Here is a 14,369-nt window from a genome sequence, read left to right on the forward strand (position 1 = left end):
TCACGTTTCCGTTGGTTCTGTTTCTGACATTCAATGTCATTTATTTAGTAATAGTTCACGTCAAAGCTCTAGACGTGTGCCTAATTCACATCAATCTCCTGTCAAATTACAGTTGTTAAGTCATTGTTTGTAATTCACCTAAATCTCTTCACAAATGAATTCTAAATCCGTTGTTGGAACCTCCGGGGTGTCTTTAGTAGGACTACTAAACAGGTCTGAAACTGCCTTGGCTTGCGTGGGCTCAGCCCAGGCATGAGCTGGATGAACGACTCACATTCCTCTGAGAAACAGGTAGAGGAAGAGAGAGGGAGGGGTAGAGAGAGAGGGGTAGAGAGAGAGGGAGAGAGAGAGGGAGAGACCATCATGTCGCTTCTCCCGCGCCGCTTGTTGTGTTTGCTGGTCTTCTTCCATGCAGGTAGATACACTTCGCCTTTGCGCCATTGGACACCATTAGCGTTGGGGTTGGGGTTGCCAGTGTTGGGGTTGGGGTGTAACTGCCAAGCCAGCGTTGGGGTCTGAGTTAAGGTTCATGCTGGGTTGAGAATGTGACTGTTGAGATGTGTGGGAGTGCGACGATGCGATTGCTCTGCCGGTCATGTGCTGGGGTTGTGATGTACAGGAGGTCAGGCGTTGAGCAGTGGGACTATGATGTTGTTTTTGGATGTTAGTTGGAGATGTGAGACGTGGCCGTGGCTGGTGGCTGGTGGCTGGGTGGCTGGGTGTTGACGTGAGGGGATGTGATGGTCGGGGATCCGGGGCTGTCGCTGTCTTTCAGGTGGCCTCCCTTCCTTCCCCTTTTCCTCTGCCCTCTTCTGCCTCTGCTAAACTCCTCCCCCTCTTCCCCCCTCCAGCCCACCACCCGCTCTTTCCCCCTGCGCTACTTCCGCTCATTCCCTCCTCCCCTCCTCCCTCCTCCCGCCCTTCACCCGTGCCCCCGACATCTCCCTCCCCCTCCTCCCATCTTCCTCTCTCTTTCTTTCCTCCCCCTTCCCTCCCAAGCCCGTGCCCCCCACCCCTACTCCCACCACCTCCCCCTCCGCCCCTATTTCTCCCTTCCCTCTCCTGTCAGCCCAGCTGGGACCTGTCAAACTGATAGGAGATCTGCCTAAACCTGCCCTCCGGTATGCGTGGACCACCACACAGACACATCCTATAAATACGGCGTACAAAGTCACTTCAGGATCTCTCCAATTCCATAACGAGATTGAAAAACGACATTGCTCGTGTGCATTTGGGGAAGGGGGTATTTCCGCGTCCGTGGCGTTCCGTTTTACTATTTGCGATCACCCAGAGGAAGTGAAACCAGCGATGTTGTCTATAAACAGCAGCGGTGACCGCCACAGGATAAGCCCATTCAAGTCCTCATGCGTGGTCGTCTTGCCCTCAGGCCACCCCTGCAGCGATGCTGCTGGTTCATCACACACGGCGAACACACAAGGCAAATTATGGTCATCTGGTATCCGTTCAAGTGATATGAAGGCCAACCAAGCATTTCACAAGTACTTATTAGAGCCCTGGATGGTGCTGAACTTGATTAATAGTAAGCAAACAAGAGTCTGGACCCATAGGTTGAGTGAACGATATCCCAATCTTGTTTGCACTCTTTTCCCAAATGTCTGTCCATAAAAAGAGATTATAACATTTATTACTATAAACCAAGAACTCTTACCTCTGATTACGGTTTGGAGTTGTGACTGTTCCACCCCCTAACCTGACACTAACCTTGACAAATGCGATAGTCTGACAGAGTCTCTTGGGAGCCCCCTGGGGTCCGGGGCCTGGGATTATAGCTCATTGTTCTTCTCGTGGTCTGCGACCTCCTGAAGGGAGACGTTAACAACAGAGGATTCCCTTGGTCCGCCACTAGGGGCAGTGTCAGGCCTCAGCCCGTTTTTCAGGCGATACGAGGGCCTGTCCTACGACAGAGAGGAGGTCCACCGGAGACACCAGCGGGTCAGGCGGGAGACGCGGCACCACCAGACCCTGCAGCTCGACTTCCCAGCATTCGACAGGTGTGTTTGTGTGTGTGTGTGTGTGTCCTTGCGTGAGTCTTAAAAAAAACAAACACTCGCCGACATTTCCTCTCATTTTAAGCCGGCACGGTTGAACACCGGTGACGCCCCGAAGCACAGCTAGTCAGTCGAATGAAGCGCACCCGGTGTGTGACATGGCCTCTCCTCAGGGTGTTCCGTCTGCGTCTGAGGAGGGACACCGGGGCGTTCACGGAGGGCTTCGCCGTGGAGTCGGAGAGCGGGCCGACCTCGGCTGACCTGTCTCACGTCTACTCAGGACATCTGGAAGGTGACCTTCTCTCTGTTGGTCTGTCGGTTTGTCTGTTTGTCCACCATTCCCCCACCCACCCACCCACTGTCCAGCAATCCGTCACTTCTTTCACCCATCCCGCCATCCGTCCGTCTATCTCGCCATCCTTCCAAAGTGTGCAGCCATCCATGAGTCCTCCCGTCCATCCCCCGTGATGCCCCCTCTGTGTTTCCAGATGAGAGGGGCTCCTCATGCAGAGGCTCCGTGCTGCAGGGCCAGTTTGAAGGCTTCATCCAGACGGCTGGGGGGACCTACCACGTGGAGCCTGCTGAGAGATACACCGGCCAGCCCCCCCTGGACCAGCCCCCCCTGGACCAGCCCCACGCCAACCAGCCCCCCCTGGACCAGCCCCACGCCAACCAGCCCCCCCTGGACCAGCCCCCCCTGGACCAGCCCCTCGCCAACCAACCCCCACTGAACCATTCTATCATCTACCACATCGATGACCTGGGTGAGAGACACACTTGCTATAAAATAAATAGAACGGAGGAAAGACTTATATTTTCCGTCAAGCTGGATGCCTGGGGTGGGCATTTTTTCAATTTGTTCTCAAGGATGGGCATTTGTTCATGTATAATTCATTCATTGATCTTGAAAGCGGCGTGGGGCATTGAGGCCGTGGCAGTGTCCGAGACAGCAGCGTGAGTCGCTCTGGGCCGAGCACCCGGCCTCACCTTCAGCTCAACAGAGCTGAAGGGGTTAACGCCTCACAGCCGGATCTGGTTACAGATATGTGTGTGTGTGTGCGCGCGCGCGGGGGGTACAAGGACTGGGGCTTTGAGCTCCGGCCAAAGAAAAGACAAACCTGAGATGTCGTGCTGGAGCGGGAGAGGAGGAGGAGGGGAAAGGGGAGGAGGACGGACGGACGGAAAAGGGAGGAGAGGGGGTGGAGGAGTATGATAGAGATCGAGGGGAGTAAGGGGGTCTCGAAGAGGGGCGGCAAAGAGGAGAAAAGGAGACAGAGCGGCGGGAGAGCAAGAGAGGAGAGTAGCAGGATGGGAGGAGGGGAGAGGGGGTGCAGGTACAGGAGGAGGAAGGAAAAACAGTGTCACGGGATCCGATTCGGAGAACATTTGAGTTGGTTCCCACAGCGATTCTTTAGGACCCGATGCAGGAGGCCTGCAAGATCGCCTGTCAGGCGGGCTCCGGAGACCTGACCAGGTGGTATTCATTTTAGCCGTCATCCTGTTTGAAATTGGTCTGTGCGTGAGTGTGTGTGTGTTTGTGTCCGCCTGTGTGTGTTTCGGCTTTAAAGAAGTTCCCGGAAAGCAGTTTGCTGGAAGAATAATGTGCAAGGCGAGCCAAGACATACCCCCTCCCTTCCTAAGCAACTTTCTCTCTCTCCCTCTCTCTTTCTCTCTCTCTCTCTTACTCTTTATCGCTCTTTCATTCTCCCTTAAAACAACCTTTCCACAACTGTACTTCATGAGGTTCGTTCACCCTCATGTCCTGTGCTTGGCAGTGGACGAGCAGGAATTTCAGATGTGTGCCGCGCGATTTCTTCCTCTGAAAACGTTTGGTGTCATGTCTTGATAAAGCCATGAACAATCAGTGAAATCTATCCACCAGAACCTGAGATAATGGGTCAATTTATAGATGTCCTCTCTGTGGTTTGGGTCTATTTATTTCCGCTTCCTGTGGTTGTAGTCTAAGGTCCTGAGGTTGTGTAATTATTCAGAGACAGACTGTCCTATCATAACGGTCATGGGTACTTTTACAACTTTGAATCCGGCCTGATCATTGGAATTCCCTTCCTGGCTTTCGTTTTTTTTGGCTTGTTTTTGTTTACACTGGAAGGTCATGTGAAACAGACAGCAGGAGGAGGGTTGTGTTACCGTGCATGAGGTCAGAGCCAGTGCAGGCCCATTATCTCTTCACAACGCTTCCCAGATTTAAGAGTTTCCCATGCAACTCACAATTACAAGTCATGTTCCACTGTCGTGTAAGACAGCTCAACAGTACTGGTGTGATCTGTGGGTCTCCCTCTCTTTTGATCACCTCATCTTCTCTCTCTCTGTCTCTCTCTCTGTCTCTCTGTCTCTCTGTCTCTCTGTCTCTGTCTCTGTCTCTGTCTCTGTCTCTGTCTCTGTCTCTGTCTCTGTCTCTGTCTCTCTCTGTCTCTCTCTCTCTCTCTCTCTCTCTCTCTCTCTCGGCTTGGAACACAGGTGTCAATCTGCAGTTGAACTAATCCACAGTGTCATAGTGAGTCCTCATTTGATTTGGCAATGCATCCCACAACCAAAGGTTCATCCTCGTGTGCACAACATCTCCACCTGATAGTCTTCTTCTAAATTTCTCCAGTCAGATTACCCACTGCTGTGTTTGTGTCTGTCCCGGGTTGAGGATCAGAACATTTTGTCTTCCCTGAAAGGTGACCATGCTGTGTTACGCTGAAAGCTGAAAAACAGACGCTCCGGTTTCACGATACCAGGGTGAGAATTGTCTGTCTGTGTGTGTCTGTCTGTGTGTGTCTGTGTGTCTGTGTGTGTGTGTGTCCGTGTGTGTGCGTGTCCGTGTGTGTGCGTGTGTCTGAGTGTGTGTGTGTCCGTGTGTGTGTGTGTCTGAGTGTGTGTGTCAGTGCCCTGTAGTTACCCATGGTCACATGACCTCTCTTTTGAAGTAACACCATATAGCCCATGTGAGATAAAGGTAACTATAGGGCAGTTCACATGCTTCCCTGCAACAGACACACACACACACACGTGCTGTTTCTGCTTCCTGCCCAGTGAGCCACCGCAGAGATTTCACCCTTGGAAATACACACGCGTCGTCTCAAGTCCTAAACCTCCATGTTATCATAGCATGTAGGACATTAGCATGGGTGAAAAGTCAGCCCGCATTGTCACAGCTCTCTAAATATTCAAGCCATGTGGTTTGAGTTCCGTAATACCTTTTTTTCTTCTTCTGTGACCAATAAACCATGTATATGGCGCTTGACAGTCTTGTAAGTAGGCCTGTTGAGAATGGCTGCCATTTTTTCTGATTGCCTGTAATTGTAAGTAAGTAAGTAAGTAAAACTTTATTTATATAGCACATTTCATACAAGAATTGTAGCTCAAAGTGCTTTACATAAAATCAATAAAAACAATAATAAAAGTGATAAAAGTCATAATTAAAAAAGCAACAATAATGTAACTAATTAAAGTATAGTAAAACCCTTCTGAGATAAAATTACTTAAATGCTTCGGTAAAAAGGTAGGTTTTAAGCTGTCTTTTAAAAATGTTAAATGAGTGGAAACACCTGCAGAAAACCAATACTTTCCAGATGTGAGGCACCACCACCTTCACTAATGAACTCTTGAGTTTTATGTGCTCACATTGGTTGTCAATCCTTGCCAGCCTTTCTCCCCGTATTGCCCTGTATCACCGCGAAAGCCAGGATTAGAGTGGAATAGGTTTCAATCCTAAAACAACTCAAAGAATCACATATAACACATGTGTACACATGTAAGGCCAAATATTATAACGGTCTAGCTCTAGAAGGTCATCACGGTCTGGTGGGAATAATAATAATAATATCAACAATAATAATACTTGTGTTGTGGGGGTGAGGGTGGTTTAGAGAAGGGTGGTTTTCAATTTTCTTCCAGTAAGGGAAGCTAAATCCATACAGTTTACTGGTCTAGTGGGAACCAAGATGGTCTGTGAGAGGGTCGGGAATCCAGTCTCAGCCAGAGTTACATTTTAACTCCAGAAATCCAACGAATGAGACTGAGCCAAATGTATGACAAACTCTTCTTTTGATCAGTTAGTGTTTCGAATGAACATTTTGACCGCTGTGGGTTGGCCTGGGCATGAATGCAGCAAGTTAGGCCCAGTTCAGTGATACAGTTTGGCAGGGAAGGCTCGTAGACACAGCTCTGGCTGAGCGACCCGCAAACCTCTCCCGCATGTGTTCACCTCTGTCATGTAGACCCGGTTCCAGGCAGAACCTAGCTCTGAAACACACAGAGGGAGAACAGGGAGTAGAGAGGGAGGGAGGGAGGGAGGGAGGGAGGGAGGGAGGGAGGGAGGGAGGGAGGGAGGGAGGGAGGGAGGGAGGGAGGGAGGGAGGGAGGGAGGGAGGGAGGGAGGGAGGGAGGGAGGGAGGGAGGGAGGGAGGGAGAGGTCTGGAAATCATTCCGTCAATGGGTCAACGCCTGGTGGTTACATCCCTACCCCCCCGGCCACACCCCGTCCATCTATAGGAGCAAGCCCCTGCCTCTCATTGGCTCTCTGCTTCCTCGGCGTATGGGGTGACCGTGTCGCGCGTTTGTCAGAAATGGAGTGAGCTCATCCAGATGGGCCAGAAGGGCCAACATCCAGTCCCCCCTCCCCACCCCCATTACGTTCTCTTTACATTCTCGCTATATCTCTCTCGACCCTCCCTTTCTCTTTTTCTCTCTCACTCTCTCGCTTTCCCTGTGGCACTCTGCACTCTGGCAACTGGCAACTCTTTCTTGTGCTGTGTATTTGGGTCAGAGAGATGCCCTGGTTTTGCTGTGCTCTGATTAATGTCGGGCAATTACATGTGAATCAGATTATGTCACAAGATGCCATTGTGAGTTTTTGAAGTTTTTTTTTTTTTTTTAAGAACAATGTAATGTACTGGACATTAGTTTAGGCCTTTCTGCAAAGTTTTGCTTAATACTTTTAGGCTAAGCCGGAGCTTGTATTTTGTGCAGCATAGGGTTTTTTTAAAGTGAATAATCCCACAGAAAATCATTGATTCTGGTTTGAGGATTTACCTGGTTATCTGAGGGGGCGTGTGTTTGCGTGTGTGTAGGGGGGGTTGGGGGGGGGCTGGGGTGATGGGGTTGGGGGTGTGTGCATGCTCAGTGCATTTGAGGACACAAATAGACGAGCTCAGAGCCACAGGCAGGGAGGTTTCTTTGGTGTATAAATATTGTTCATCCACATTATTCCGAGAACAAGCCTACTGTGTGTCTATCGAATTTTGGTTGGAACATTAACACACAATGGGGTAGGCGATCCACATCAGTTTGGATATCTATTTCTTTCTTTTTGGGGATCTGATGTTTTTTCTGTCACAAACCATCCAATGCTGGTTGGTTTCGTCTATAATATATTCCTTTTGTTGCAGTCTGTGAGATGTTGGTTCTGCTGGCAGTCATGGCCATTTTCAGAAGCGCGTCTCGCAGGCCCGGGGCCACAGCGCGCGCATTCTTTATAGACAGTACAAAGTTCAAGCCATGAACCCCATGGTCTCTACGGAAGCTGTTGCAAAACTGGGAACTGCATGGTCTTCTCAGCTGCCTCAGGAATCATGGACTGCACAGACCCAAATAGCACACCACAGTCCACAAGCCCATCCGTGCAACGGAATGTCTCCCCTGACACTTGTTACTCCATGGTTTCAACATAAGGAACGCGTCTGTGTGTGTGTGTGTGTATAATTGGTTTATCGCGATACCCTTTAGCCCTATAAGGGCTAATCTTCCAGGGTACGAACAATTAACAAATACACACATACAGACATATATATATAAACAGATTACAGATCAAAGAAACAAACATACCTAATCATTACATAAAATATACAATAAAAAAATTCCCATAACTATTAATCTAGCTTGTGAACAAATGGTGAATTGCATTTTTGAAGTTTGCAGACCGAACAGAGGTCTGATGTTTGGTGGTAGAGTGTTCCAAAGATTGACGGCGCGTTAGAGAAAGGTTCTCTTTTTGGAGTTTGCTTTTGGCTTTTGGGTAGTTTGAAACTATAGGAATTGGATAATCTAGATGAATATGGGTGGGTTGAATTGATGGGAACTAAAAATATTTTGGGGCTCATGACTGACAAGTATTCTAAAGAACATATTCAACGTGCTGATGGCGAATCTATCTCTTACCATGGGCCAACCCAGATCTAGGTGCATTTGTTCAACAAGCGCGTCTAGCGAGCATTTCAACGACAATCATCAGGCTCTGTTCTGTCCTACTCGGAGCTTACGAGTGTTTGTGTCAGAGTGCGTGGAGGGGTAGGACCCAAACGCAGGAGAGAAGCGTGGCATTGCGAGAACAGAGGTTTAATAATCAAAAACGGGACACAGAAGGTCACTCACACGCAGACAGTTAGCAGTAATGACAAGACAAAGACTGGACACAAAACAGACGCCTAAATACACAGGCCCAAACGACACACAGGTGGACATAATGACGCTAACGAGAACGAGACACAGGTGAAGACAATGACAGGGAAACACTAGGACAGGGCAAAACCAAAAACAACAGGGGGGGGCACGGCTGTGGCCGTGACAGTTTGACTCAGACATTTTTGTATCAAGTGTATAAGCGTGTGTGTATGTAAATGTGTGTGTGTCTAATGACCTTGGACTTATTATACTGATAAGAAGGGAACCTGGTCTTGAGCCTCTTGAACTGCTGGCAGCAATAAGGAACTGAACCACAGCTTGCTGTGACATGGGACAGATATGAAGTGATTCTACAGGTTAGGGTTAGCTATTACATTCTAACCTGCCCCCTAGAAGTTAACCTTTAAGTCATATCCCCATGAGATCTTTGGAGACAATGGAACAACTCCAAACCTGGGGATTTTCCACATCTTAAACCCAGAATTGGAAACGTTTGTCATGATCTCTGCCCCTCCATTGGACGAACCGACATCAACTCTGCAAATACTCTAATGTGGGCCCACTCACTGTTACGACACCACAAACAAACACTAACAAGATTTCGTCCCTACCTTCCGCCAAAGAGGGCACGACGCTGTCAATAGTGTGGGAGGTAAACAGACCTACCTACCCAACACAAACACGTTAACAAAAACACAAACGTTCATAACACGCAAACATCACCCCTGTCCCCCATCCGGCCAAACAGATACAAATCTGTACAGTCTTCCCTTCCTCCACAAACAACAAGGGACTAATGGTCCACCATTGTTGAAATACCCAGTGGGTACACACACACACACCATTGTTTACCTGTCCAGTGGGTATACACACACACACGCATGGCGTATTATACAACCAATGAGACTCCCATCCTTCTAGGTCACAGTGCGTTGAGCGCAGGAAAGGCACTGGCACACACAAAAGAGCTGATTTCAAAATGAATGTGGAGTACTAAATGTTTCTTTTAAACCAGTGTGGTTTCCATATTATAAATTGGTGGTTTGTATACACTTAGATTGTGTGTGTGTGTGTAATCTCCAGATGTGTCAGCTGTAAGAAGCAGCCATGATGGATTCTGTGGTTCGGAACTTCTCCAGTACCTTTCTCAGAACCTACAACCAGACCAGGTAGGACGAGCCAGACACCCCCTCATGTTCTACGCACATGCTCGCACGTGCCCATGCACACACACGCACACACACGCACACACACATTCTCACACTCACATACATGCGCACGCACCTGTTCTCACACAATCGCACACACATGCACATTCCCTCCCACTGACACATGTGCACACACACACACACACACACACACACATACCGTAAAGAAGTGAAGCAAATACTTCAGACCAAACAAAACACATGATTCTGGTTTGTCAAAAGGCTACACAGCGTCCATGGACTCTTGTTACTCAAAACATTTCTCGTGGGCACAAAAAACCCTCATCTTCAAAAAAAAGCATTCATAGGGCAAACATGGAATGGCATTGTCTTGTTTCAGCTGGTTTGTACAGTAACTTTATTTAATTAGGAAAACAGCAGGTCTGGTTCACGTGCCAGAACAACACACATGATGTTCCCCTTTGCTATGAATACCCAACCCATTGTCTCACAGGCATGTTTCATCTGGGACCACTGTAGACAGGGATTTATCTGTCAAAGGCTGCATGGCCACAAACCCACTCCTCACCTCCAGGGTTTTTAATGTGTGTGCTTCCATAAAGGTGGTTGAAACAGATGCATGAACCACCAGACATATCCATCCCATAACATCTCTCTTGGGACCCTCCCCAAGGCCCCCTGGCTCTTAGTGGGTGTGGTTGTGTGTGTGGGTGTGTCAGAGTGGCACACAATGATTAGGTCTGCAAAGAATGGTGGTTTTTCCATTTTAGGTTCTCCCCACATTTTTGCACCTATTAGCATATAGTATAGATATCAAACCCAGCTTGATAGTCGGCCTATGGATGACTCAATTCAATTCTTTATGTTATTTCTTAGAATGAGTCCTGGTGGTCTTCAGTGTGGCTGTCTAGTAACTGCTGCTAAGTGTTATTCCTGTGACCTTCATAGGGGGCGCCAGTGTCCAGGTCCCGGAGAACGGTGGACCAATCCAAAACCAGCTGTCTGCTTCATTTCCATGCCGACCACTTGTACTACAAGAAGTTTCGCAGCGTTGATGCCGTAGTGGCTCAGGTGACTGATTGGTCGACACAGAGGGGAACGTGCTAGGGTTCATTTTGATAGGCCAAGAGGCAACATAGCTTGCATCACTTGTCTTAAAGTAACACTGGGAGGATCGAAAATATTTGTCCTCGTTCATAGAATGGATCAACCCAGGTACATCTCGACCCGCTACTGTTTCAACCGCCGGTTTCCCTGAAAACCTGGTGTATTGTACGACAGCCTCACGTTTGTTACGTAACTTCTGTGTGTCAGAGATAAGACCTCAGGACTTGCCTATGGCCATGGTACCCTCCTCTGTTTACCGATGCTGATCTAGGATAAGGTGTTCTGAGCTGGAGATGTCCGAGGGTGACATCTGGACAACAGTTCACCAACCCTGTGTTTGTGGGTGCACTCTTCCTCACCAGATGGTGCATTGTCCAAGTCAAATTCTTTCACCGGTCGTTTGCATAGATCACACAAGGTAAAACTGGGCATTTTGAGTGTAGAGTGTTAAAACGGCTTGCCACTCTGGACCTTGATGGACTCGCAATCAACCAATTTCTCTCCTCCATCTTAACTGTTCCGTTTCTCTGCAAATCTGTGGCAAAGTTGTGTCAAAAATACATTGGATTTCAGAAAATGTTGACATTTGTTGCGGGGACCCCCCAAGTCAAAGATTTTTCAACCTTGGTTGACACTAAGTGGTTTAGCTTTAGCACTGCTAAAGCGTTGGAAATATGAGTGATTGAGCAATTTTGATAGTTAAAAGTCATGTCAGTTAGAAGACAAGCCACCTTCCCACATGCTGATAGGCAATCTTGATTTGTTTTTGTGCTGCAATATCTGGGCTATGAAAACTAGCCATTAACAGAAGATGAAAAGTGTAGCTTTCTTTCCAAAATGTACCAGGAAATCCAATTTACAGAGGTCACTGAACCGCAAACGAAAAACATCACCATGGAATGTTCCATGCATGACATAACTCAGGGGCAGTGAAACCATGCTACTAGAAATGCAGAGGAATTGCAACTAGTTAAATACGTCACATGATGGAGAATGCTTCAATGAAATCACTTTTTAACTTGGGTTACAAATGTGCATTGTTTGCATTGTGGTTTGCATTGTGGTTAGACACGTTCAGTCAAAAACACCAAAGTCCTTGCAAAATGGCATGAATTGCAGAACTCCATCCCAAGCCACCCTGTCCCATCGTACCTCAAAGGCAAACCCCCTCAGAACCACACAGCTGTCCTGGCATGGATTAGGGTAAGATTAAGAATAGCATGGTACCACTTGCAGGGCATACAGTTACATTATGGGGGACAGCCAAAGCTGTTTGCCAAGAGTGCCAGTCATGAGAGCTACTTCACTTCCACACATGTCTATGGGTATATCCTTGTTGAGCTGTGAGGGACAGTAGGCCCCCAAATCACCCAAAAGCCCTGAGGTCCTTGGACCTGGGGCCTGGGGCCTGGGGCCTGGGGCCTGGGGCCTTGGACCTGGGGCCTGGGGACTGGGGACTGAAAAGGCTCAGGCAGCATGGTTGCCATCTCCTTCCTCCTCTCCAACAGGCTTCTGCTTTGTACTAACTGGAGCGCTGCCCCAACTCTGACACTGTCACAACCAGGCCATGGCCAAAGTGATTATAGCATCAACAAAGGCTGCCAAGATTGCCAATGCCGAGGTGGCTGATGTGACCATTGTGTAGCAGTGTCCTTGCCAGTGCTTCATTTCACTCCACAAAGTTGTTCCCTTTTTCAGGACATTCTGTGGGCAAGCAAAGCATTAGGACTTCCTAAGCTGGGCCAAAGGGTATTAGCTATTTGCTCTCAGAGTACAGGACATTGGAGGGAACAACATTTTAGAACAAGACACAGGCCAAGGCATGTCTTCTCGAGGACAGAGGTCTCAGAGGTTCCCACTTCCTTCCATCCTTCCATCCTTCCTTCCTTCCTTCATTCCTTCCTTCCTTCCTTCCTTCCTTCCTTCCTTCCTTCCTTCCTTCCATCCATCCTTCCTTCCTTCCTTCCTTCCTTCCTTCCTTCCTTCCTTCCTTCCTTCCTTCCTTCCTTCCTTCCTTCCTTCCTTCCTTCCTTCCTTCCTTCCTGCCTGTCTGTCTGTCTGTATGTCTGTCTGTCTGTCTGTCTGTCTGTCTGTCTGTCTGTCTGTCTGCCTGACCATCAGCCTATGCCAGAACCTTGGCCCCACTCCCATGCAGTCAAGTGGAGGATAATGATTTAAGTGTCTGATTATGTGGAAACAGACCAAGATTGAACAGTGACACATTTGGTGAGGGTTCAGATCAGATGTGGTAGTGGGACAAAGGTGTCTCCCATCCCATGACGACAGTGGCGCTGTTGTGACACTCTACAGAGGGATTGTGACCATAGGAAAAGCTTCAGAACAAAATGTGTTCTTGGTTCTTGGTGGGTTTTCAATACGGTTCATCCACAGACCTGGCTTGGCCTGTGTTTGCATGTATTCTGAAGAATGTCCAGCCCTTGTGGTGTCCGACCCTCGTCTTTATTTTGAAATATGTTATTAATACTACAAAGATGTCTGAGGGTAGGTGCTGTTGTGGCAGGTGGGGCTGTCTCCCAGCTGGACACTCTCTCCACTCCATGAACATCACTTTTCTTGACATCTGAAACCTCTTTAACTCTTTATCTACTCTTTAAAGAGCCTTTTGTTCATCCAGGTCCTGTTCTGCCCAGTCCTGTTCCTACTTCCCCTCACCCCATCTGACCACTCCCCCTCCCGGCCCAACCTGTCTGACCTGGTGCAGCAGAACATGTTCCTCCACTCAACATCCTCAGAATGATTTCCATTCTGCGTAGACGTTCTAAATACGTACTCTGGAGTCCGGCCAGATCCTTTTATTTTTAAATGAACACTGATGATGCAGGTGTGGCGTGTGCTGCCGTGGGCCTACGATGACCTCTTCCCTCCTGCTGTGTAGTCACCCATGTCAGACGCATATCTACTGTCCTTGAGAGGGGGGGGGGGGACACTGACATTTTAGAGAAAGAGTGTTTGTTCTGAGCATGTGACTGGTATGCACGTGCCCAAGGCACTGAGACCCAACCCACTACCCACCCCGCCACACAAACTTTCAAAGTACGCTTGGATGAAACAACCTTGTTGGAGGTTACACCGATGCCACAATAACAACATTGGGGAGGTGAAAAAAAATGCGAAAACACTTAATACGGACGAATGATCTCATTTTTGAGTGATGGTATTTTTCTACTTCATCAATAGTACATTTAATAGTCAAACTGATCTGTGTGGGTCCTTGTACAGATTTCCACCTACATCCAAGCGGTGAACGACATCTACGACAAGGTGGAGTTTGACAAGATCCAGTTGATCAACTTCCAAGTGAAATCCCTCAGAGTAAGAACTCCTGGAACAGCCCTGAGTCTCAAATGTATTTCTGATATCTGACAATCCCACCTTTATCCTTGCAGACGCATTTGTTTCAATGAGTCGTTATCTCAATGTGTCTCCCTGAGAAAGAGGAGGGCGTTAGTGCCTTGGATACATATACAAACATGGAACAGCTAATGGCCGGGTTTCCCATATTCGTTGAGAAGCTCTTAACGCTAAAACGTTCTAAGAGTGCTACAGAACATTCTTAAGAAGCTCTTAGCGTTAAGAGCTTCCTAACGAATCCAGGAAACCCGGCCGATGTCAGCAGATGCTGGATGTGTCTGGATGGGTCACGTCTGGGACGGGG

At 48.3% G+C, this 14,369-nt stretch overlaps 1 protein-coding gene across 1 annotated transcript in view; it reads left to right on the plus strand.

Annotated features, from left to right (window-relative positions):
- Positions 1–363: 363 nt before the first annotated feature.
- Positions 364–14,369, plus strand: part of LOC146254650 (disintegrin and metalloproteinase domain-containing protein 10) — a 27,479-nt gene continuing 13,473 nt past the window's right edge. The window contains exons 1-7 of the mRNA XM_084675494.1: positions 364–415; positions 1,868–2,012; positions 2,183–2,301; positions 2,498–2,773; positions 9,501–9,586; positions 10,535–10,657; positions 13,934–14,026. Of these exons, the coding sequence (XP_084531620.1) occupies positions 364–415; positions 1,868–2,012; positions 2,183–2,301; positions 2,498–2,773; positions 9,501–9,586; positions 10,535–10,657; positions 13,934–14,026 (894 nt within the window). The remainder of the gene's footprint in view (positions 416–1,867; positions 2,013–2,182; positions 2,302–2,497; positions 2,774–9,500; positions 9,587–10,534; positions 10,658–13,933; positions 14,027–14,369) is intronic.

This window comes from Hypomesus nipponensis, chromosome 16 (genome assembly GCF_054491055.1).
Source record: "Hypomesus nipponensis isolate SF chromosome 16, ASM5449105v1, whole genome shotgun sequence".
Classification (NCBI taxonomy): Eukaryota; Metazoa; Chordata; class Actinopteri; order Osmeriformes; family Osmeridae; genus Hypomesus; species Hypomesus nipponensis.